Genomic DNA, 23657 nt, shown 5'->3' with positions numbered 1-23657 from the left:
TTCTAAGTATTGTAGATAATACAAAGCATACAGAATTCGTCAATAGTTGAGCAATTATACATAATGAATTCTTGTATTGGAAAATTGTGGATTACTAATTCTGGAATTTTAAAATTGTTGATAACTAATTTTTTTAGAACTACGAACTTTCGTATCGAGTAATTCTCCAAAACTCCAAAACGAAAGATTTCTTCCGACCTAGAATATTTCCCTCCTATATATATTTTTCTATGTAATACATACGAAAATGGTGCAATTTACTCGTACAATACTGAAGTGTTTAGTAACTTAAATACAAACAACTTTAATAATAGAAAATATATGTTCAATAATGACACAGCAATTTCCAGTGGCGCCTTACAGTCGTCATTCGAGTGCCAAGGGTTAATATACTTATTTCATTAATTTTATGTTTTATTTATTTTATTAATTATTTTTCCCGTCTACACGAGACTGCCCTCTTAAATTTCCGAAATGAACGAGACAGACGTCGACTCAAAAAATACAAAAAGTCGAGTACCGAACGAGTGTCTGCCGAGCACCGAAAACGGCACTTTGCCCCACTGCGCCCACAGCTGAGCTCACAGCCGAGGCAACGGGGCCTCGGGCCCCGGAAGATGGCCCAGCGGCTGCGATTGTGATCGTTGTGAGAATGGGTCCGCGTAGGAGGGGGGCAGTCGACGACCGTTATGGGGCGTGCTCGGCTTCGAAAGGTTCGTAACCCGCTCCTATCCCGATTGATGCAGCATGCCGACACTCGTCCAGGAGCAAGGTCATGGTCAGTCCCACGCCGAGCTCTACGCGGTTGTTACGGGGGTCTATCACATGGTGGAAAAGACCGACGGACGGCGACCTCGATCGCGGCTTCCGATTTCTGGGACACCGCCTGGAGGATGCTATCGGCTCACCAGCTCGGCTCTTTGCTCTGACGGCTCGTGACCGGTCACTTTCGTTGACAACTGGGACCGTTTGTGGGACAACGTGACAAACGTGTCGCGGGAACAGAAGGATGTTCACCATTTCCATCTCGTGTCGATAGCGACGTGTTCCTAGTGTCTTTCGGTAACGTTTAGTGAATATAGTTCGTCGTCATCGTCCGGATACCCTAAGTGGCTCGAGGCAGGCTCCGGGTGTGTCGTCCGTTCAGGAATTTTCAGTGCGAAAATTGGATAAACAGTGCGAACGTTTCGAGAGTATTTGAGTTCTCGTACGCTTCGAAGTCCGGAAGTGGAGGAATTTGTGGACCGTCAGGGGGTGGCTAAGCTGATGGCCAAGCTCAAGTTGAAAACGGATTTTTTTTGGTGAAATTTGGAAATGGAGAACGATTAACTGTTCGAGTTGTCGAGATTGTGGGGCCGAAACATGGGAATAGAATATTGTAGTTGACTCTGGAACGATTGATTGCGAGCAGAAGAAGCTTCTAGATTGCACGCGATCTCCTGTCTCCCAGGAAGTAGGTGAACAAGTACTGCTTTCCTTTTCAAATACTGTTACTCTACGTTATCAGTGAAACAATTTTTGATCATTTTAATCAAATGATTCGTCTCGAGCAAGTTAATTTATTGTAAACAATAGAATTGCAAATAATGATTTCAGGTTTCTGGAATTTCAAAACGGTCCGTTCCAAAGCAGTGTAGAGGCATTAAAAATTAACGAAAGTGAAAAAACCGAACTACATATTATCTCCCGAATTTTTAATTAACAATTTATTTCAAAAAAATGTTTCACCATTGAGATACTTTGAAAAAGTATTTTTTATTGATTTTAAGATCCAGATACCCCGCTATGTGTCTGCGTTAATATTCTATAGAAAATAAACAGAACAGAATATATATACTGGGTTATAAAAAATAAAAAATTTAGAAAGCCTTATAGTAATCATGAATGTTAATAATGATGGACGTGAATATGTTCAGTATTAAGTAATAATGTACCGTAAATCGAAGCAAATAGTAATAATAAATAATGTGACTTAATTGACGGTGGCGGTAAATGATTACGATAATTCGACAAGTAAAATTAAATTGCAATGCGGAATTTTGCACGTGACTGGTGTAGTTTTACATTCCATAGCCGATAACGGGGAACTATGAAATATTATGGGTTTAACCCCGATGGTGAGTGGAACGGAAAATTACACAAACCTAAATTTATCATAGTGCTTGTTTTTTTAAGATACTTCAGTCTTGTAGCCTCTAACTACGTTAAAGTGAATTACGTTAAAGTGAATTACGTTAAAGTAAAAGTAAAGTAAATACGTTAAAGTGAATTAGTCAATTCGTATTAATTAAGTTGAATAAGCAACATTGACTGATCAAATCAATTATAAATTCATTAAATTAGAAACTAAATCAATTGAAAATTGAGTTGACCAATCAAAAACACTTCAAAAGTGAATCAATTACAAATTGGGTCACTTAGAAATTGGATCAATTAATAATTCTGTCATGTATCTAATAATTGAATCAATTAAATTGAAAAAGCTAAACTGGATGAATCAACTTCAATAAGTCAGATTGTTATATTGAATCAATTGAAAATTAAACTAATTAAAATTTGAATGGATTAAACTGTGAACATTAAAATGTTATCATTTCTTTATGTTTGTGTTGTACATAAGATGTGTTTCGTTAAAATGTGCAAATTGCTTTCTTTCAACATTTTTGCCACGAAAAATGAATGTCAAATTAAAGTTTTTACATATCGCGTGTTCAGTAAGTATATTACCATTAAAAATGTATCTATTCACAAAAACACGAACAACAAAATGTAAAAATAGTCTTTTTAAATAGCTTGGTACTTAGTGGGTTAAAGTGTAAAGCGAAAATGCAGGAAATGCTACCTCGCTAAGATAAAAAATTGAATCGATTAAAAATTGTATTTTAAACGTTGAATCGGTTAAATTGAAATCTAGATTTCTTCGCGCGGGATTTCACGAAATACGTGATTTATCGCGTTGTCTCAATTTCCGCGAAATTCCGTGCACGACTGTCCCGATCTACGGGATGATCCAGTGATCGACGCGGTACGTGCGGATCGTCGCGGGCAGGTTGGCCGCGTTCGTCGAAAATTACTTAACAGCTGAAAGTTTCACGGGTCATTGATATTCGTAGCGTACATCCGAACCACGTGTAGCCCTCTTTGACTTTTCTTCGACCGATTTCTACCCGACCACGAAGACGTTCCAATTCGACAGTGTAGAAGGACACTTCGAACCGGACAGTCCTGCCCCAGGATAACGAGTAATCGGTTAATTACAACGACGATTTAAAACGATTTCAAGTGCAGTTTTTCCAGTGAAACGAAATATTTGTTCGTTCTGCACAGGTTAGTAACCAATGGAAATAAGAGGGCACGCTCAACGATGTCGCTCGGATATTTTGAAAATCTTGTTCTCCTTATTCGCGTTTGTTTTTTTCTTTCGAATGAAAAGATTTGAAACAGGAACCAAAACGAAGGAGAATGAAAATAGTTATTTGACGTCACATCGATGTCTTAAGTTTCTTTGAGATTGTCTTGATTTTCATTTTATTTTACAATTAAAGTGAAAAGTTTTTATTTTATTTTTCAATTAAAGTACAGTTTTTCTTCAAATACGGATTGTTTTGACTCAAGAGCAAAAGTTGGGAAGCTAGAACATCTTTACTGTTTAAACATGTTTCAGTATTTATAATGTCATCAAAGAATATATTGTTATAAAGGGTGTTCGACTATAGGTGGGAGAAAAGGGCCTAGCCGAATAAGATGGTCAAAACTGCCCTTAGACGTTTTTCAATAATTAATGAACCATTCGAAAGCTGACCAAGAAAAACCCCTCTGAGCCAAATTTCAACCCCCTATCTTGCTCGTGAGGGTAGTTACAGGGTAAATTAGATTTTGAGCTTTTCCGTGCATTTTCCGCACTCTGATGATTCCCAAAATTCTGAAAAAAATGTGACATATTTTGGACCCTAAAGCGGATTTTTGAGAATTTTTTCAGATTTTTTGGATGCAAACTGTGGTCGTAAAAAATGAAAAACCTCAAAAAAATCGGAAAAATGCAGGTTTCTCAAAAATATGAAAACATGCTATTGAGCTGTTTAGTGCCCCAATAAAGTACCATAACAGGCAGTGTCCTCAATTTTTTTTAGATTTTTTCTTGTGGGCACTTTTTGTCCAGACAAGAAAAACCGAATTTTTTCGACGTTTCTGCTATTAGGAGGAAAGTTACACTTGTTGATTTTATCGCAAGTATATATTAAGGCATTTTTAACGTTATTACATTGAAACAAGTAAGTGTTTGACCTCAGAAATATGTTTTAAGAGAAAAATAAATTCTATTTCGTGCGATATATACCAGAATGTTCGCAACGTTTACAACATCGCCGGTTGGCCGAGCAGTCAAGGTGTCGGACTACGGAGCGTAAACGCTGGGTTCGAATCCCGTCGAGGGTAAAGTTTTTTTTTCCATACATCATCTTTATATTTTCAATTTTTTATTACATGGTTTATTCATGTGATTTTTAAAATATTTTTTTAATGTTTTAAAAATATTTAAGAAACATTTTTGAATAAAATATATGTAAATATAGTTTTAGAGTATCTATCACTTCCTCGATTCTCTAATTGTATATGATCTTCATTACGGTCCTCTCTAACATTCTTAATATTAAAATTCATTAATCTGGTTTCTAAGCCTTGCGTCTTCATAAATTAGGGAGGAAATGAGAAGAATTCTAAATAAATAACACGCAGCAAAGTATTGGTTTTTGTCCAATTGAAAGAAAAGGGCTACATACTACCACTATTTTTAAAGTGAGGTATCAGGTACAAATAAGCCTTAGCCATTCCTCTTTATTGTAACGTACATGAGGATGTATTTCCGTTTATAGTTACTTGATTGAAAACCATCATGAAGAGGGGAGACTTTTGTATTGTCGACAGAGGTTTTCGAGATGTTACATCTCATTTAACAGGTCTTGGATTCAGAGTTCTCATGCCTGCTTTAAAAGGTAATCGTTCTCAACTTTCGACGAAAGTGTCGAATTATTCCCGAAAAGTCACGAAAATTCATTGGGTTGTAGAGGCAATGTATAGTATACAAGGTCAAAAGTACCAGCTTCTACACAAACAAGTAGACAACGAAACCTTTCCAAAAATTGGACATAATTGGAACTGCAAAACGACTCCTTTTCAAACAGTATCCTCGGTAGATACTCTGGATTTTCCGGAAATGACAGAAGTAGATTTAAAAATTCTTTTCACGGAATCTTACCAATTTTCGCAAGCAATTTCTATATCTGGCGGAAGTCGTGGACGAACACAATAATATAAATATTAATTTATTGCCTAATCCAAGAAAATAATATCATTAAATTCGAAGTCAAATCGGAGTAATATAAATAAAAGTTAGTTAAAAATGTTACCTCAATATTTTTTAAAAACATTTAAAAAATATTGTTAAAATCACATGAATAAACTATATAAGAAATTGAAAAAATAAAGATGATGTATGGAAAAAAAAACTTTACCCTCGACGGGATTCGAACCCAGCGTTTACGCTTCGTAGTCCGACACCTTGACTGCTCGGCCAACCGGCGATGTTGTAAACGTTGCGAACATTCTGGTATATATCGCACGAAATAGAATTTATTTTCCTCTTAAAACATATTTCTAAGGTCAAACACTTACTTGTTTCAATGTAATAACGTTAAAAATGACTTAATATATACTTGCGATAAAATCAACAAGTGTAACTTTCCTCCTAATAGCAGAAACGTCGAAAAAATTCGGTTTTTCTTGTCTGGACAAAAAGTGCCCACAAGAAAAAATCTAAAAAAAATTGAGGACACTGCCTGTTATGGTACTTTATTGGGGCACTAAACAGCTCAATAGCATGTTTTCATATTTTTGAGAAACCTGCATTTTTCCGATTTTTTTGAGGTTTTTCATTTTTTACGACCACAGTTTGCATCCAAAAAATCTGAAAAAATTCTCAAAAATCCGCCTTAGGGTCCAAAATATGTCACATTTTTTTCAGAATTTTGGGAATCATCAGAGTGCGGAAAATGCACGGAAAAGCTCAAAATCTAATTTACCCTGTAACTACCCTCACGAGCAAGATAGGGGGTTGAAATTTGGCTCAGAGGGGTTTTTCTTGGTCAGCTTTCGAATGGTTCATTAATTATTGAAAAACGTCTAAGGGCAGTTTTGACCATCTTATTCGGCTAGGCCCTTTGAGGGGTGGTTCTCCAAGACAGTATAAGACGAAAATGAGGACTAAAAATTGCGGTTTCGACTTCATCTTTTAGTTATTATCAATTTAAAATTCGCCTAACATGCGGAAACCCGACTAACAGAGCAACGTATATGTATACCTCTGTTGGTCGGGTTGCCGCATGTTAGGCGGATTTTAAATTGATAATAACTAAAAAATGAAGCCGAAATTGCAATTTTTTTACTCTTCACTTTCGTCTTGTATTGTCATGGAGAACCACCCCTTAAATTTTCTCCCACCTGTAGTCGAACACCCTGTATATAGGAGAACACGTAGTAAGAAACATTCGAGTAACTTTCATAGTTATAGCATATAAAATCCAGAAACTGACCATTTCAAATGTTTATAATATCATACAAAATTATACTGCTGTGACTTTCAAGAGTCTGTAAACTTTTTTTAGGTAGGTCTCACAGTTACAGCAGAAGAAATTCTTTAGTTTAAAAATTTGCTTTAGGTCTCTCCCACGTTTGAAAACGAATAGATTGAATAACTTCCTGTTGCGTCATTCAAAGAATGGGCTTATTTATAATTCTATTGATGCGTTATTACAGGCGACCGATAAAGGAAAGTACGGGAATACAAAATGGGAATCGAGAGCGTGTTGGCGGGAGGCCTGACCTCGGCGACGACTGGTCTTTCATGGTTCTTCCCGGTGTTGGCTGCCGCGCTCGTATATTTCCAATATGAAGTTATGGACAACGAAGCGCCGCCTATCAACATACCCTCCGAAGTACTCCTACCATCTTACGACTTCATTGTCATAGGATCCGGTTCTTCAGGTGCACATTTTTATTAACACTATCACGAATTTACTGTTTTTATTAACACTTCATTTCCACTTTTCTTTCATTTGAATATTTTGCGAAATAACTGAGAAAATAAAAGGTAAAATTTAGGCTTTCCATCCCCTCATTACCCTTACACAAAGGGGCAGTGATCTGAAATTTTTGAATGTTGTTTAGCGAAGGAGAATAATGAAAATTGACATGCAGGATGATTACTTATTATTATTATTTTCCTTTGTTAAACAACATTCAAAAATGTCAGATCACCGCCCCTTTGTTTAAGGGTAATGAAGGGATGAAAAGCCTCAATTTTACTTTTTATTTTCTCAGCTATTTCTCAAAATATTCAAATGAAATATGATGGTATGAAAACTAGCATTATTTGGGATATTTTTCAGAATGTTAACTCAGTTATTAAGGGTTGAGAGAATAATATTTCTCACAGGGGTGGTTTTCGCGATTATTTACAAACTTTCGTTGCAGGAGCTGTCGTGGCAAGTCGACTCTCCGAGATAGAAAATTGGAATGTCCTTCTTCTGGAAGCTGGAGGCGACGAAACCGAAATCTCGGATGTCCCTCTTCTTGCTGGCTACTTACAGCTCAGCAAACTCGACTGGCAATACAAGACAGAACCCGAGGAAGGTTCTTGCCTAGGTCAGTAACCGAATTCTAGTTGTAAGACATAATTTTCCGATTTTCCTATTTCGCGCTACGTCTATCGCCCCTAATACCGGAAACCCTCCGTACACGCTATGCCGGAGTCATTCGTGAAGCGTCGCGGTGGGGATAACCTTGAGCGTGACCGTCAATGTGTACAATTTCATTCCGACATAAGACGACGCTTTTCATTTCGAAATAAGAAAATCGCTATCCCCTCTTGATATATCGTGATATATCGGTGCGGGTCAGAGTCAGGCATAGGCCTAGAGCTCGCCTTAACGTAATCTCGCCTTGACATAATCTCTTCCCCCAGCAATGGAAGGCAATCGCTGCAATTGGCCCCGCGGCAAAGTAATCGGTGGCAGCAGCGTCCTGAACTACATGCTCTACCTCCGAGGCAACAAGAAGGACTACGACATCTGGGAGCAACAAGGTAACTCAGGCTGGGGGTCCAGAGACGTGCTCTACTACTTCAGGAAGTCCGAGGACAATCAGAATCCCTACCTAACGAAAACCCCGTATCACTCGACTGGCGGGTATTTGACGGTGCAGGAGGCCCCATGGCACACCCCTTTGGCGGCTGCCTTTGTGCAGGCTGGTCAGGAAATGGGATACGAGAATAGGGACATAAATGGCGAGCACCAAACGGGATTCATGATCGCCCAGGGGACGATTAGAAGAGGAAGTCGATGCTCCACCGCGAAGGCATTCCTGAGGCCGGCGAGACTCCGTAAAAATCTACACGTTGCCATGCACTCCCATGTGACGAAAATCTTGATTGACCCGAAGTCCAAGAGAACCTATGGGGTGGAGTTTGTCCGAGATAACAAGGTGTTCCGAATACGAGCCAGAAAGGAGGTCATCGTCTCTGGAGGATCGGTGAACTCTCCCCAATTGCTGATGCTGTCAGGTAAAGATGGGATCAAGTCTCCAGTAGTTTACTCTATACAAGTCCCAAATGCCTCGCCGATAAAAGTCCCAGAACTATCCCCATTTCCATTTTCAGGTGTAGGACCCAGAGAAGAGCTGCAACAGCATGGCATCCCAGTGATCCAGGACCTCAGAGTCGGCCACAATCTTCAAGATCACGTAGGTTTAGGTGGCCTGACATTTATGGTGAATCAACCAATCTCCATGGTAGAGAAACGCTTACACAGCGTCCAGGCAGTGATGCAGTATGCGGTCTTCGGTGATGGACCCCTAACAGTACTAGGCGGTGTTGAGGGCCTAGCGTTCGTCAATACGAAGTATGTTAACGCCTCCGATGATTTTCCTGACATCGAGCTACACTTCATATCCGGTTCGACTAACTCTGACGGAGGAAGACACATCAGGAAAGTTCATGGACTTACAAAACGATTCTACGATGCTGTGTTTGGCCCGATAAGCGACAAGGACGTCTGGAGCGTGCTGCCTATGCTCCTGCGACCCAAGAGTAAAGGCTTCATCAAGCTACGCAGCAAAAATCCCTTTGATCATCCCCTAATCTATCCTAATTACTTTAAAGAACCCGAAGATATAGCAACCTTGGTCGAAGGGGTGAAAATAGGCGTTGCTCTTAGCAGAACTGCTGCCTTCAGAAGATTTGGTAGCGAGCTCAACTCGAAACGTTTCCCTGGTTGCCAACATATTCCTATGTACAGTGACCCCTACTGGGAGTGTATGATCAGACACTATTCGGCGACTATTTATCATCCTGTTGGCACCTGCAAGATGGGACCTTATTGGGACCCTGAGGCTGTCGTTGACCCGCAATTGAGGGTCTACGGTGTCAGCGGCCTCCGCGTTATCGATGCATCTATTATGCCTAACCTGGTCAGTGGGAATACTAATGCACCGGCTATAATGATCGCTGAGAAGGGATCTGATATGATCAAAGAGTTCTGGTTGAAACGAAGAGGCAGAGGATGAGCTTAGGACTGTCTTCAATTGATTTGGAGAAGATATAAGATGTTGGAATAGTGACAGCGGAGATTTTGTAAATATTGATGACTGAAAAATGAGATTTGAGGATTTTGCGAGTCACCAAGTGAATTTGGTGAATGACAGTCAACGAACTATTGAAAAAGTAACGTGGAGTGTCGGTGCTGTTTCTGTTTTCACTGATACAAGTTTGTACATAGTTGTATAGTAAATGTACTTGAACTGTTAGGTACAATCTTTTTTAATCAATTATCGATTGATTATCTATTTAAGTAAATCGTTGTTGGAGAACTGACTCTATCTACAGAGCAGGGGAAGTGGATCCCGCGGGACGCACGCTATATCTTTCTATAGTAGGTATTGAGACAGTGTCGCCAGATCAAGACTTGTCCCCCACCCCCACTCTAATTTCCCCTATACCCCCCACGCTTTCGTCGCGGCCAGTCATGTGACGCGTTCCGTCTTTGTCGTGCCTACTCCGGTACTGGAGAGGGGGTAACATTTCCCCTCAATTCGTGCTCCCTCCCCTCATCTGACACTGCACTGAGATCAGGGAAAAGAAACAGTGTGCGGCCCATGGGCCCCTAATTGTCCTGGCTCTGTTTTAGTGCGTTGAGATCCTTGCTGCGTGCTTTATGCTTAGGAGATTGATAATGGAATTAATGGGAACAGCTATGAGTGAAACAGCTCTCTGTCATCGACTTTTGTGTGGTGTGTTACTGCCTGCTCTCTTTTTAATTTGACTGCGGCGTGTTGCTATTCACGGATAAAAGAGATTTACGGTTGTTAATAAAATCTTTTGTAATTTTATGAAATATTGCATTTTTCTGTTTTAATTGTACACAACCTATCGATAAATATCCTGTATAAATAGCGTATTATAGGAGAACTATCTCTACGGTGATGAAATGTATAACCGCGGAGTTGAAATTGACCTTGAATTGTACTTGATAGTACTCGACCGTAGGTAGTATTCACTCGAGGTATTTGATGGAAAATTTACAAATTATAACTTTGTTTATAGTTTTCGATATTAGATAATTAATATATTATGTTCAAATTAAAGTTGATAAATATTTAGCATGAAAAATTTTGCGACGAAGTGTCACTATTTCAAAAAAATTGTTGTGCAGTTTGGAAGGTCTTATGATACTAACGTAACTTATAAGAATCAAGTGAATTAAAGATTCAGTAAATAACACATGTTTGAATAAATGTATCGATTTTTACATTTAATTTTACGATTTCGGTTTAACAATAAATTCGTATATTTTTCATATTAAAATAAAATATGTGTCATATATTTTTTAAAATTGTGGGAAATATTACAAATAGATTGAGTGAAAATTTCTTGTAGATTTCATACTTGGAAAATTTGACTTTTCTGCATTGCATCGGACACCGTGCGACGGTTGTAAAAGACGCATTCGGACAATGCATACGATGCACACAAGCTATAAACATATGATCAAAACAGCTGACGCAGACATTGAGAACGTAACATTTCAACTTAACGCGTTCTCTTTCCGCCAGTTCGATTCCTTACGTTTGTGGAAAAAGCAGTGTGAAAAGTGAAGTATATTGTTCGATGTGTACATTATTAATGTGGACATTTATGTAAGTCCCAATCTTTAAATCTGAAATAAAAGAAACTTCTGTTTTTCATATCAGTGCCCCAGGTAAGTTAATAATAATTTTAATATGACTGAAAGTATTAGATTACACGGAAATTTTTACCTTATTATGCAATCCAAAAATATCTATGTTATGATATACTTGTTATCCTTTTAAATCCTTGAAAATTTGGACGAAAGTCATTTTAGCAGTAAAAATGTTCGCAAATGTTCACTTATGACTTTTCTTCTCGGAAACTATTTGTCGGATTGTACTGATCCTTTGTTTTCGTTTTAAAAATGAATTCCAAATTATTATAAAATCATATACAAAACCAAATTTTTATTTTTAGTTAATAGTGATATTAAAGTGGGTCGATCGAGATGGACAGAGGCAGAATCACAGCGTTTAGGATAGCAGCCAGCTACGGCCCTGAATTGAGCTTCGTAATTTTATTGCAAGTTTTGATCGGAATATACAGACCAGATATCGTGGATCGACATCACAGGGTAAAACCTGTGTCATTGTTAAATTTGAGAAATGAGTACGATTTCGTGGTGATCGGTGCTGGATCAGCTGGATCAGTGATAGCCAATCGACTGTCAGAGAATGGTAATTGGTCAGTGCTCCTGTTGGAAGCCGGCCCGGATGAACCGGAAATTTCGGACATACCTATAACGGTTCCGATTTTGCAATTATCTCCGTTCGATTGGAAGTTCAAAACTGAGCCGTCGGATGATTATTGTCAAGCGATGAATGGGAAACGGTGCAACTGGCCACGTGGCAAGGTAAAACAATAGATATTATGGCGAGCAGAGCAGGGTAAAATAGTATTTTAAATAGTAAATAGTAAATAATCCTATTTATTTAAAAGTACGCGCAAAACTTAGTAAGTTTACTAAGTTTAGTAAAATAAGTTTTAATAAGTTTTTACTTAACAAGTTTTAAAAAAAAACTGCCGAAAATCCAAGTTTTAATGCCAGGAGACCAGCAGTTCAAAAGTTATTCGCGTGTAAAGACGGGCGATTTTCAGCGTTTTTGACAGGGATAGGGCGCCGCCATTTTGGTATGTACTCGCCGAGTACTACTCGGTCATCCTCCAATGACCGGCCGTCCAGCCGGTCCGACTACTCCTGCAAATCTACGTTATCGACATAAATGTGTGCTTATGCTGCTGTCTAGCGGCTCTGCTCGTTAGATGGCGCGCGGCGCAGAGTACCTACCAACATGGCGGCGCCCTTAACTGTCAAAAACTCTGAAACTCGCACAACTTTACGCAAGCATAACTTTTGAACTACTGATCTTCTAGGATTAAAACTTGGATTTTCGGAATTTCCTCGTCAAAATCTACAGGACTCCATGAAAAAGAGTTAAAAATTTCTGGTTTCCTCAGGTAAAGTTTAACCATTTTGCAATTCTTATTCAAGGTTCTCGGTGGGAGCAGTGTGCTGAACGCGATGCTGTACATTCGTGGCAACAAGAAAGACTACGACAACTGGGAAAAGCTGGGAAACCCAGGTTGGGATTTTGAGAGTGTGTTACCTTACTTCAAGAAATCGGAAGACATGAAGATCGAAGAGTACAAGAATTCACCTTACCATCAGACCGGCGGGCACTTAACAGTCGAGTATTTCAAATACCGAACTCGCATGATCGATTACCTGATAAAGGCAGGTACAGAGGCAGGATACAATGTCGTGGATGTCAATGGAGCCACTCAAACCGGATTCACTTATTCTCCCGGCACTTTGAGAGACGGGTTGCGATGCAGCACTGCGAAAGCTTTCCTTCGGTCTGCTTCCAAAAGGAAAAATCTTCACGTGAGTGTGAATTCACGTGCGGAGAAGATACTGATAGGTGAGCGAAGACAAATAATTTTAGAATTCTTTAAATAAGTTTGAAAATACTAATATTCTGATTCGTGTTTATTGGGAATTCTCGTTAATTTTGTTGGGCTGTGCCCACCTTCATTCTCTTCGTTCCTCATCTAGAGTATTGATTTTAATATTAATTTCAATTCAGTTTTTATTTAAATATTGGTTTTCATACATTCTATGAAGTCTGTCTATCCTAAAAGCGTGGAAATCTTTTGTTTATCACTGAGTATATTAATTTCATTTGTATTGATGCTAGTTTAGGATCCTTTCTTAAATTATATTTGAACACGAAACTTTGAAGTTGTCCTAAGCTTAAGATTGTAAGTTTACTTAGACTTGTTTAGTCTTTCACACACTCCAATTATACTGTACAATGAATCCTGGACACAAATCCAGAATAAACAACAGAATCGTTTCACGAAAGAAGCAATCGTACAACTTTCAAGGTTAAGGTTAAAAATATTTTTAAAAGAGAAAATATAGTTATGAATAATTTTTGCAGACAGAGATTCGAAGACGGCATATGGCGTCCAATTTCTATTCGGCCCAATCCGCCGCAAGGTCAAAGCAAAACGCGAGGTCATTTTATCCGCTGGTGCTATACAATCGCCGCAATTGTTGATGGTGTCCGGTGTCGGTCCAAAAGATCATTTAAATGATATAGGGGTGGACACTGTGCACGATGCACCCGGTGTTGGTGAAAACCTTCAGGATCATGTGTCGATTGGTGGTATGAATTACTTAGTAGACACGCCAGAAAATTATACGAAAAAAGATACTTTTATTTTCGATTTGCCGCAGTCCGTTACTGTCGACACTGTCGAGGAATTCGCTATAAATCGCACAGGAATTTTGTACACGTTACCTATTACTGAGGGTATGGCATTTATTAACACCAAGTAAGTACTATGTTGCAGTAACGAATAAATATTATGATAAAGGGTACAGCTGGATAAGGGGGATAATTGTGCGCGTAATCCAAATTGATCTTTCTTCACACCATTCGACAGGGAAGCCAAAGAAAACCTTCTGTGGCAAGTTTCAAGTCGGTACTATATCATAAATGTAGGAATAGGGCGAGCACGGTTTAACGAATTATGCTCTATCCTTACGTTTTGTTTAAAAATTCATGAACATTGTACCTAATACCGCACACGACTTTTTATTTTTTCTGAATTTTTGACTGCGAAATGGATTTTTAAAACATTTCAGAAACTTAAAACTGCTGATTTAATATATTGTAGAAGTTATCAGATGATCATGTTAATATTGTCATGGCAGTTGTGTTTTATTATGATTATCAACGAGTACTTTTGCCGGATTTTTCAGATTAGGCAAACATGTTTAAAAAAGATCTTCAAAAATCCGAAAAAATGTTCTCAATTTTTCTCAGATTTTTTTTTTGTAAAGTAGTTCAGGGCAGTAACGTACACCATTAAAATGTCCAATCTAAAAATATAGAACCTTGGAACACGTGTTAGATTCAAATTAGATTAGCATAGTTGTTAAGGAGTATTTTTTTCCTTCCCATATGATTGCGTAAATGATATTTAAAAAATATTTTTAAAGAGTTTTAGAAATATTTTAAGGAAAAACATGTAAATTCGTATCTTCATTCATTGGATCCTCTAAATATAAAATGGTTGGTTTAATTGATGAAAACTCACGAATATATTTTTGCTCAAAATATTTTTTTAAAAAGCTTAAACATATTTTTCAATTACCCTGACTACAATCAAAATAATAAAATATGTCATTAATAAAAAAAAGGGAAGAATTTGTTATTAAAGCGGCAAATAAATGTTGTTTCAGGTATGCAAATGAGACAGATGATTATCCTGATATACAGATATTCCTGTCAAGTATGACGGACGATTCAGATGGCGGTCTTTTCGAAAAGACGAGTGCCAACGTGAAGGATGATTTCTACGGGGCTATGTACGAGAACATACTGTACAAACCTTCATACTCCGGCCTTCCGCTTTTGTTAAGGCCCCGTAGCAGAGGATACATTAAGTTGCGATCGAAAAACGTGCACCAGCATCCGATCATCGTTCCCAATTACTTTCAGGATCCACATGACCTTGACGTTTTGGTAAGTAAACTTTATTCATTGTATTCATACCACCAGCTCGGTTCACTTTCTGAATATTATGAGGGAACAATATTTGCAATATTTTCGAAATTGTTTACGGCCCAATGGTTTGAAAAGAAATAGCATAACAATCTGGAGTTTTCATTCAAAGTAGAATTTTATTTGTAGAACTTGCATATAGACTTCGGTGTTTGTGCATAATATTATTTTTCACCTTTTAATCAACCGAAAAAACTGGCGCAATGCAGCGTAATCATATTCAGGAAAATGTTGTTCAGAATGATGACCTTGACAATGTATTTTAAGGTCATTGAAATCGCGAGAGTCGCCCTTACTCCAAATATTTACCTAGCAAATATTCCAGGTTTTTGATTGAATGTTTTCAATTCATTGGTGTATTAATAAAAATAACTTCTTAATCATTATAGGCAGAAGGAGCACACTTCCTGTATAAGCTCAGCCAGACACCAAGTTTGAGAAGCATAAATGCCACAGCGAATCCGAACCTAATCCCGGAATGCGCCTCTTTGGGATTTCCATCAATCGATTACTGGAAATGCTTCGCAAGATTCTACACAATGACGATTTATCATCCGTCTGGGACTTGCAAGATGGGTCCAGCGTCCGACAAGATGGCCGTCGTGGACCCCAGACTTAGAGTACACGGGATTAACAGATTGCGTGTCATTGATGCATCGATTATGCCGAATATCGTCTCCGGGAATACAAATGCCCCAACCATTATGATAGCTGAAAAGGCTGCGGACATGATCAAAGAAGATTGGGGTTATAGATCATAACCTTAACGTGATCTTACAGAACTACTCGGCCGGAAATCTTGAGAAATTAGGTGAAAAATGTAAATGTCCCGCCAGTTCATAAATGTTGAGATAGGAGGATGTAGTATGCTTTCTTAAAAAGGTACATACATACATCAAATGATAGAGTGACATCTTCTTTTAATACTCCAAGAAACTAATTTATTTACATAGACTTATTCTTTATATACTGTTCCTCATTTATACGTGTTCAAAAAATATGATTTTTGTAATCGGAATCGCAAATCGTACTGAATTTTATTGGAAATAGTAAAAGTTGATTCGGGGATAATAAAATATTGAAGATGAAAGGAGTTCAAAATATTTTGATTGCGTCGTATAGTAGTCGCCGCGAGGAACAGAACTCTCACAGCAACTCTAGGTCGCAAATGAACTGTTCTCTCGGAAAGTACTTTACAGTTTCGTAAAGTGTTTCATTATGTCTGCAAGATATCGCAGCATTTTGCACGAGTAAATATGCAATAAATTCTTTTTGCTTTAGACATTGTTTGCGAGAATGTCGACTTCAACGAACAGGCATACACAGGTGGCTATCGGATAGGGATCGGCTGTTGAGTTTAATTATTACTTTCCGGTTGTACCTCTTACAAATATCTACTAAGCACAGTTGTCGGATTTTCAGAATCGACTTTCTCGAAAACAGAGTCTTAAAACAAAAACATTTATTCCGTATTTTCGACTTGTTTTCTTGTGTAGAGCCCAGCAATACTCAACTGACTATTGCGACATGATACAACCTGACCGCTCGAGTTGTATAAATTAAATCTATAATATGAAAATTACGAGGCAGTTACAAACAACAGAAAACCTTATCATAAACCTTATTTTTTTATAAACTACAGTTAGCGAAATTTCCATAGTTCCATGTATGATTTGTTCGTAATTTTAAATCAATTCTTAAAAAACATATAGATTCAAAATAAAATATTTACAAGATAAGATAATACAAAGCATGTGCAAAATTTTTATAGTTCTAGTTAATAAATAGTAGGTTACTTACTCTGTAAAATCAAAATGTTAATATGGTATACTGCTACAATTTTTCCAAATATCTTGAAAAATACGGTAAGTTACCTTCGGGTTCTACCGATTATGAATATCTATTAGATACGCATACATGACGCACTTACAAAGTTGTTTATTTCGAAAAACTCTGATAGTATATAGGCTAGACGTACATATATACGTAAACCGAAAAGACTTATAATTAAATGTGGAACAAAGGCGGAATAATAATTGTCGTAGGATATGTATTAGAAAATGTTCTTTATAGTTTATAGAGTTTATATTTGTCGAAGTAAAACTTTAGGCTTTAGACTGTACTCTGTGGAAAAGCCCACATCCTAGGGTTATTGGGAAATACCTGAGTCCCCTTCATTTTATTGAAGGCCGTACTCCCTTCAGGTATGAAGGTACGTACCGTCGCCCTCGCGTTTGGGCATCAGTTTTAATTGTGCACCCGTCTTGTACAAACCTCCTTCTTCATATAATCAAATATCTTTCTTCCACCGTCTTAACATATAATAATTTTTGCATAACCCCTCAATAATATTTTTTAATAATTATATATCCGGCTGTGAAATACTGTGATAGCAAGTGCATGCTGGAAATTGATTAGGACATAAGGTATCATAACTGTTAAAAATTTTATGTAAAAATTTATGCATGACTGCTTGTGGACCTGATTTGGCCAAAATCTTATTTAAGGGTGGGGACGGACCCAGCGAGTGTGCGGCATACTCACACCAATCAGGTCAGCGGACATACATTATATACGAGAATCGAAGGGGTTCCGGGTGTTGCGTCTTCCGCCATGATAACACAAAGATGTGAATTTTGAACAAAAGATCAATCTAGCACGGATAACTCTTCAGAAGTCTCACTTTTGAATATATTTTGTTGATTATTTCCATATTCGAGACGCAAGTCGTAATAACCCAAAAACACTGACTCGCAGCTCTGGTATTTATCCTTACGAGCGCTGATGATTCATTGACGTGATTGATATTGCCGCGTGACAGGCAACGTGATGCCCAATATTACGATTTCCGCCTCGAAAACTCAAAAGTAGGACTTCTGGTTATCCAAGCCAGATTGATCTTTTAGCAAGCGCGCGAATTCACTCAAAATTCATATTTTTGCGTTATCAAGGCGGCGAACGTAATATCCGGGATCCTAAGAGATTCTCGAAAATAAGTATGTCTGCTGGTGGCCTGATTGGTGTGAGTACGCCGCACGATCACTGCGTCAGTCCCCACCATTAATTTAGAAAAAGAAAAACTACAGGGGGGAACTATGGAAATTTTACAGACTCGTGGGCACGCGCGCTATCGTTCAGGCTCGTGGGACTTATAAAAACACGGAACATCGAGCAGGAGCTAAGTATTCGCACGGCCATCGACGACAGAAGAATTGTAACGACATTATTAAATCCGAATATTAGCACGCCGTGTAAATGTTCATTTAAGAGAACCATCCAGACACTTGCGTAAACCACCCTCTTACAGTGAGTCGATCGAGATGGAAAGTGGTTCGATCACGGCATCGAGGATAGCACTCGGCGCTGGCTCTCAATTGCTTTTTCTAATTTCATTAAAATTGTTGATCGCGATCTTCAGACCAGATATCGTGGATGTACAACACAGAGTGAAACCTGTGTCGTTGGAAAATTTGAAAGATGAATACGATTTCGTGGTGATCGGAGCTGGATCGGCTGGTTCAGTGGTAGCCAATCGACTGTCAGAGAATGGAAACTGGTCGGTGCTTCTGCTCGAAGCTGGCCTGGATGAACAGACTATTTCGGACGTACCTGTAATGGCTTTGAATTTGGAATTGACCTCTATGGATTGGCAGTTCAAAACTGAGCCGTCGAATGAGTATTGTCTAGCGATGAATGGGAAACGGTGCAACTGGCCACGTGCCAAGGTAAAACAATTAATAACGTAGCGAGCAAAGCTGGATAAAATAGTATTAATTTGTCCGGAAAGTATTTTCGTTATTCGTGTAGATATGTCATTGCTTCGATTTGTTACTACTTGTCTAAAAATCATTCAAAGCCGCAAAATCATTGGACGTCTCGACAGCTGACATTGCGGATATCATTTCGTTCTTTATAGTATTTTATAGCCTTTCAAGCATTTTTTAATTGTCGCAAAATAATTTAAATAATTTTTAATATGCAAAATCAACGTGAGCTTTATCATTGTCTTTCGCTGTTTTAGTAGCGCAAGAGTAACAATACAGCGGACGAAAGAAAAAGTTGTGTGCTGTCTCTTATCTATCCCGTTTGTTAAGCGGTGTAAATTCCATGTCAAACAAACTCGAAAAAAGTCATATAACTTAATTTTTAATGAGAAGGAGGTCATGAACGATAAGAATGCGTCAGATAAGATAGATACGTAAAAAGTGAGGCATTGTGAATCTAGTCCAAATTTCAAGGTTGCATAATAGAGAATAGTAAATATTACATAAGCCTATTTATTTAACACGTTGAATGCCACGTGACCCATATGTGGGTGACGTAATTATCTGCGCAGGTTTTAAAATGATTTTTTACGTTGATATATTCATTGTACCAAACTTGATTGGGATCTGTAATATGCAAGAATGTTGGAGGACTACTCACTATCATACATTTAATTTTTGTCAATTTTTATTTCATTAAATAACTTACTTTGATTTTATGGAATTTTGGGGGTTTCTAGTATGGCGATCAAAGATTTAAATACTTTACCGGCCGCGCTCACGTATGCGTGACACGTGTGGGGGAACGGTACCAATACTACCCATGATACTCGATCCAATTCGCTGCTAAAGTACTTCATAGAAAGTACAGATACTTATCAAAGTGTGAGCTACTAGGCATCAATTGTCGATACCGATACCTCTTGCATTGATACAAATCCAATACGGTACCAATATCGAAAGAATGGTTTCGATAATGGTTGGATACCTACGGAATATATCACGATACGCATCTACGAGATATGCGAGATCTTTGCTCCGGGAATTTAAAATGTAATACCCTGTAAAATTGGGTGTTCACTACAATTTCGTTCACATATAGGAAGTTCTAATGTCTTAATAACATTGCAATTTTTGAAAATACTCAAGGTTCTCGGAGGGAGCAGTGTGCTGAACGGGATGATGTACGTTCGTGGCAACAAGAGAGACTATGACAACTGGGAAAAACAGGGAAACCCAGGCTGGGATTTTGCGAGTGTGTTACCTTACTTCAAGAAGTCAGAAGACATGACGATCGAAGAGTACAAGAATTCTTCTTATCATCAGACCGGCGGACACTTAACTATCGAGTATTTCAAATACCGATTTCCCGTAACCAAACATGTGATGAAGGCAGGAACAGATGTAGGATACAATGTCGTAGACATCAATGGACCTACTCAAACCGGATTCTCTTATACCCCCGGTACTTTGAGAGACGGATTGCGATGCAGCACTGCGAAAGCTTTCCTTCGGTCTGCTTCCAAAAGAGAAAATCTGCACGTGAGTGTGAATTCGCATGCGGAGAAGATACTGATAGGTGAGTGCAGACAAGTAATATTAACGCTAATCCAGGATCCTTATTTAAATAATATTTGAAGATGTACTAGAATTCAAACTAGACTATAGAATTGTTCCAAGCAAAAAGCATTCGTACAACCTTCGAGATTAAGGTGAAAAATATTTTTAAAAGACAAAACATAACTGTGAACCATTTTTGCAGACAGTGATTCGAAGACGGCATATGGCGTCCAATTTCTGTTCGGCTCACACCGCCGCACGGTCAAAGCAAAACGCGAGGTCATTTTATCCGCTGGTTCTATACAATCGCCACAATTGTTGATGTTATCTGGTGTCGGCCCAAAAGATCATTTAAATGATATAGGGCTGGATACCGTGCACGATGCACCCGGCGTGGGTGAAAATCTTCAGGATCACGTGTCGATTGGTGGCATGGCTTACTTAGTAGACCCACCAGAGAGTTATACGGCCGAACAACCCTTCACTTTCATTGAACCGGAGTCCTTGAATGCGAAAACTCTCAAGGAATTCGCTATAAATCGCAAAGGACCTTTGTACGCGCTGCCTTTAGTTGAGGGTATGGGTTTTATTAATACCAAGTAAGTATTATGTTGCAGTAAGGAATAAATATTAAATATTATTGTGTTAATTACTACTATTACTTATTACTACAATTCAAAAATAATGAAATATGTCAATACTAAAGAAGAGGGTATAGTTTGTTATTAATACGGCAAACAAATGTTGTTTTAGGTATGCAAACAAGACAGATGATCATCCTGATATACAGCTAGTACTGTCAAGTATGACACACGCTTCCAACGGCTTTGATGCCTCAAAGAATGTTTTCGGTATTACAGATGATTTCTACGCAGCTATGTACAAGAACATTTTGTACAAACCTTCATACACCGGCCTTCCGATTTTGCTGAGGCCTCGTAGCAGAGGATACGTTAAGTTGCGATCGAAAAACGTGATCGATCATCCGATCATCGTCCCCAATTACTTTAAGGATCCACATGACCTCGACGTTTTGGTAAGTAATCTTCATTCAATGTATTCATACCACCAGGTCGGTTCACTTGCTGAATATTTTGAGGGAACAATATTTACAATGTTTTCGAAATTGTTTACAGCCCAATGATTTGAAAAGAAATATTTCTTTTATGTCCATATTAGCATAATAATCTGGAGTATATAAAGGAAAAATTCAAACGCAATAAAATTTTATTTGTAGAACTTGCATATAGACTTTGGTGTTTGTGCATATTATTATTTTCTTCTTTTAATCACCGAAACAACTGAGGCCGTGCAGCGTTATCCTATTCAGGAAAATGTTGTTCAGAATGATGACCTTGACAATATATTTTAAGGTCATTGAAATCAGCGAGTCGCCCTTACTCCAAATATTTACCTAGCAAATATTCCAGGTTTTTGATTGAATGTTTTCAATTTATTGGTGTATTAATAAAAATTACTTCTTAATCATTATAGGCAGAAGGAGCGGACTTCCTGTATAAACTGAGCCTAACCTCAACTATGAGAAGCCTAAATGCCACAGCGAATCCGAATCTAATCCCGGAATGCGCCTCTTTAGGATTTCCATCAATCGATTACTGGAAATGCTTCGCAAGATTCTACACAATGACGATTTATCATCCGTCTGGGACTTGCAAGATGGGTCCAGCGTCCGACAAGATGGCCGTCGTGGACCCCAGACTTAGAGTACACGGGATTAAGAGATTGCGTGTCATTGATGCATCGATTATGCCGAATATCGTCTCCGGGAATACAAATGCGCCAACCATTATGATAGCTGAAAAGGCTGCCGACATGATCAAAGAAGATTGGCATTGTAGATCATAACCTTAACGTGATCTTACAGAACTACTCGGCCGGAAATCTTGAGAAATTAGGTGAAAAATGTAAATGTCCCGCCAGTTCATAAATGTTGAGATAGGAGGATGTAGTATGCTTTCTTAAGAAGGTACATACATACGTCAAATGATAGAGTGACATCTTGTTTGAATATTCCAAGAAACTAATTTATTTACATAGACTTATTCTTTATATACTGTTCCTCATTTATACGTGTTCAAAAAATATGATTTTAGTAACCGGAATCGCAAATCGTACTGAATTTTATTGTAAATAGTAAAAGTTGATTCGGGGATAATAAAACATTGAAGTTAAAATGAGTTGTTGGTTAAAGAGTACAAATTTCAATTATATTCGTGCAACACTGTCTACAAATGATTTTCGTGATCTATATCATTTACTATGTTGTTAAAATTCAAGTCGGACTTGTGTTATTTGTTAGTTACACGGTTCATGGAGGTTAATATGCAAAAGAAACTGGTTTAGTATTTTATAAAATTCATTATAAGGTGATGTAAGTTTTTAACACTAAAAATGTATTGTGCTTTAACACAAACTAATAGAAGTGAGACGATATATTTAAAATAAAGATGATTTTGATATGAAGTCTGCTGATTTACTCTCCCTGATAATTCCGCATAGTTTAATATTACGTACATTTCTTGATCGAGTTTAAAAATGGTCAAAGGATGCAGTTAGTGGATATTACATTTAAAAAATGTTAAATTAAACGTTACAGCATATTTTAAGTTGAACTACATTTTAGAAATGTTAGATTAAACGGTAAAATTTAAATAATAAAAAATATCGAACGGTATTTTGAAATATTTCTTCGTCCCCCCAGAAAAAATAATAAGGACCGCATAGTCCGCACCAAGTGCAATATCTAAAGGTCCCGATTGACTTAGTAGTCGAGTCCTTAACGACCAGATACCCACACGTGGAGATTTGTACAAAATTTTTCCTGCAAAAATGTCCACCTAGATTTTCAAGTTCAAAATATTTTGATTGCGTCGTGTAGTAGTCGCCGCGAGGAACAGAACTCTCAATGTAACCCTAGGGCGCAAATGAACTGTTCTCTTGGAAAGTACTTTACAGTTTCGCAAAGTGGTTCATTATGTCTGCATTTTACACGAGTAAATATGCAATAAATTATTTTTGTTTTACACATTATTTGCGGGAATGTCGACTTTAAGGAACAGG

General features: G+C 37.9%; 4 protein-coding genes across 6 annotated transcripts in view; 3 read left to right on the top strand and 1 right to left on the bottom strand.

Moving 5' to 3' along the window:
• The window catches only part of Flo2 (flotillin-2), a 176078-nt gene that overhangs the window by 9643 nt on the left and 142778 nt on the right, over positions 1 to 23657 (bottom strand). The gene's annotated exons all lie outside the window — the stretch shown is intronic.
• LOC143358515 (glucose dehydrogenase [FAD, quinone]) lies at positions 6843 to 9794 on the top strand. Its single transcript, XM_076795684.1, has 4 exons — positions 6843 to 7038; positions 7528 to 7698; positions 8018 to 8614; positions 8711 to 9794. Exons 1-4 carry the CDS (start codon positions 6843 to 6845, stop codon positions 9613 to 9615), a joined length of 1869 nt encoding a protein of 622 aa, XP_076651799.1. The 3' UTR covers positions 9616 to 9794.
• LOC143358975 (glucose dehydrogenase [FAD, quinone]-like) lies at positions 11181 to 16340 on the top strand. Its single transcript, XM_076796542.1, has 6 exons — positions 11181 to 11306; positions 11594 to 12029; positions 12669 to 13098; positions 13621 to 14017; positions 14931 to 15213; positions 15642 to 16340. Exons 2-6 carry the CDS (start codon positions 11625 to 11627, stop codon positions 16011 to 16013), a joined length of 1887 nt encoding a protein of 628 aa, XP_076652657.1. The 5' UTR covers positions 11181 to 11306; positions 11594 to 11624; the 3' UTR covers positions 16014 to 16340.
• Positions 18402 to 22814, top strand: LOC143358974 (glucose dehydrogenase [FAD, quinone]-like). Its single transcript, XM_076796541.1, has 5 exons — positions 18402 to 18977; positions 20166 to 20595; positions 20779 to 21175; positions 21330 to 21612; positions 22071 to 22814. The coding sequence occupies exons 1-5, from the start codon at positions 18573 to 18575 to the stop codon at positions 22440 to 22442; spliced, it is 1887 nt and encodes a 628-aa protein (XP_076652656.1). The 5' UTR covers positions 18402 to 18572; the 3' UTR covers positions 22443 to 22814.

Source organism: Halictus rubicundus, chromosome 11 (genome assembly GCF_050948215.1).
Source record: "Halictus rubicundus isolate RS-2024b chromosome 11, iyHalRubi1_principal, whole genome shotgun sequence".
NCBI classification, from domain to species: Eukaryota; Metazoa; Arthropoda; class Insecta; order Hymenoptera; family Halictidae; genus Halictus; species Halictus rubicundus.
The sequence above is the reverse complement of the archived record's forward strand: the minus strand, read 5'-3'. Positions and strand labels throughout refer to the sequence as shown.

What these genes read in the sequence shown, in the direction of transcription:
- LOC143358974 (XM_076796541.1), top strand. Translation starts at nt 18,573, where the DNA reads ATGGAAAGTGGTTCGATCACGGCATCGAGGATAGCACTCGGCGCTGGC. An exon ending in ATGGGTTTTATTAATACCAA is followed by an intron (nt 21,176 to 21,329) that starts GTAAGTATTATG and finishes ATGTTGTTTTAG; the next exon opens with GTATGCAAACAAGACAGATG. An exon ending in CACATGACCTCGACGTTTTG is followed by an intron (nt 21,613 to 22,070) that starts GTAAGTAATCTT and finishes TAATCATTATAG; the next exon opens with GCAGAAGGAGCGGACTTCCT.
- LOC143358515 (XM_076795684.1), top strand. Translation starts at nt 6,843, where the DNA reads ATGGGAATCGAGAGCGTGTTGGCGGGAGGCCTGACCTCGGCGACGACT. An exon ending in CATAGGATCCGGTTCTTCAG is followed by an intron (nt 7,039 to 7,527) that starts GTGCACATTTTT and finishes CTTTCGTTGCAG; the next exon opens with GAGCTGTCGTGGCAAGTCGA. An exon ending in CCAATTGCTGATGCTGTCAG is followed by an intron (nt 8,615 to 8,710) that starts GTAAAGATGGGA and finishes TTCCATTTTCAG; the next exon opens with GTGTAGGACCCAGAGAAGAG.
- LOC143358975 (XM_076796542.1), top strand. Translation starts at nt 11,625, where the DNA reads ATGGACAGAGGCAGAATCACAGCGTTTAGGATAGCAGCCAGCTACGGC. An exon ending in TGCGGAGAAGATACTGATAG is followed by an intron (nt 13,099 to 13,620) that starts GTGAGCGAAGAC and finishes TAATTTTTGCAG; the next exon opens with ACAGAGATTCGAAGACGGCA. An exon ending in CACATGACCTTGACGTTTTG is followed by an intron (nt 15,214 to 15,641) that starts GTAAGTAAACTT and finishes TAATCATTATAG; the next exon opens with GCAGAAGGAGCACACTTCCT.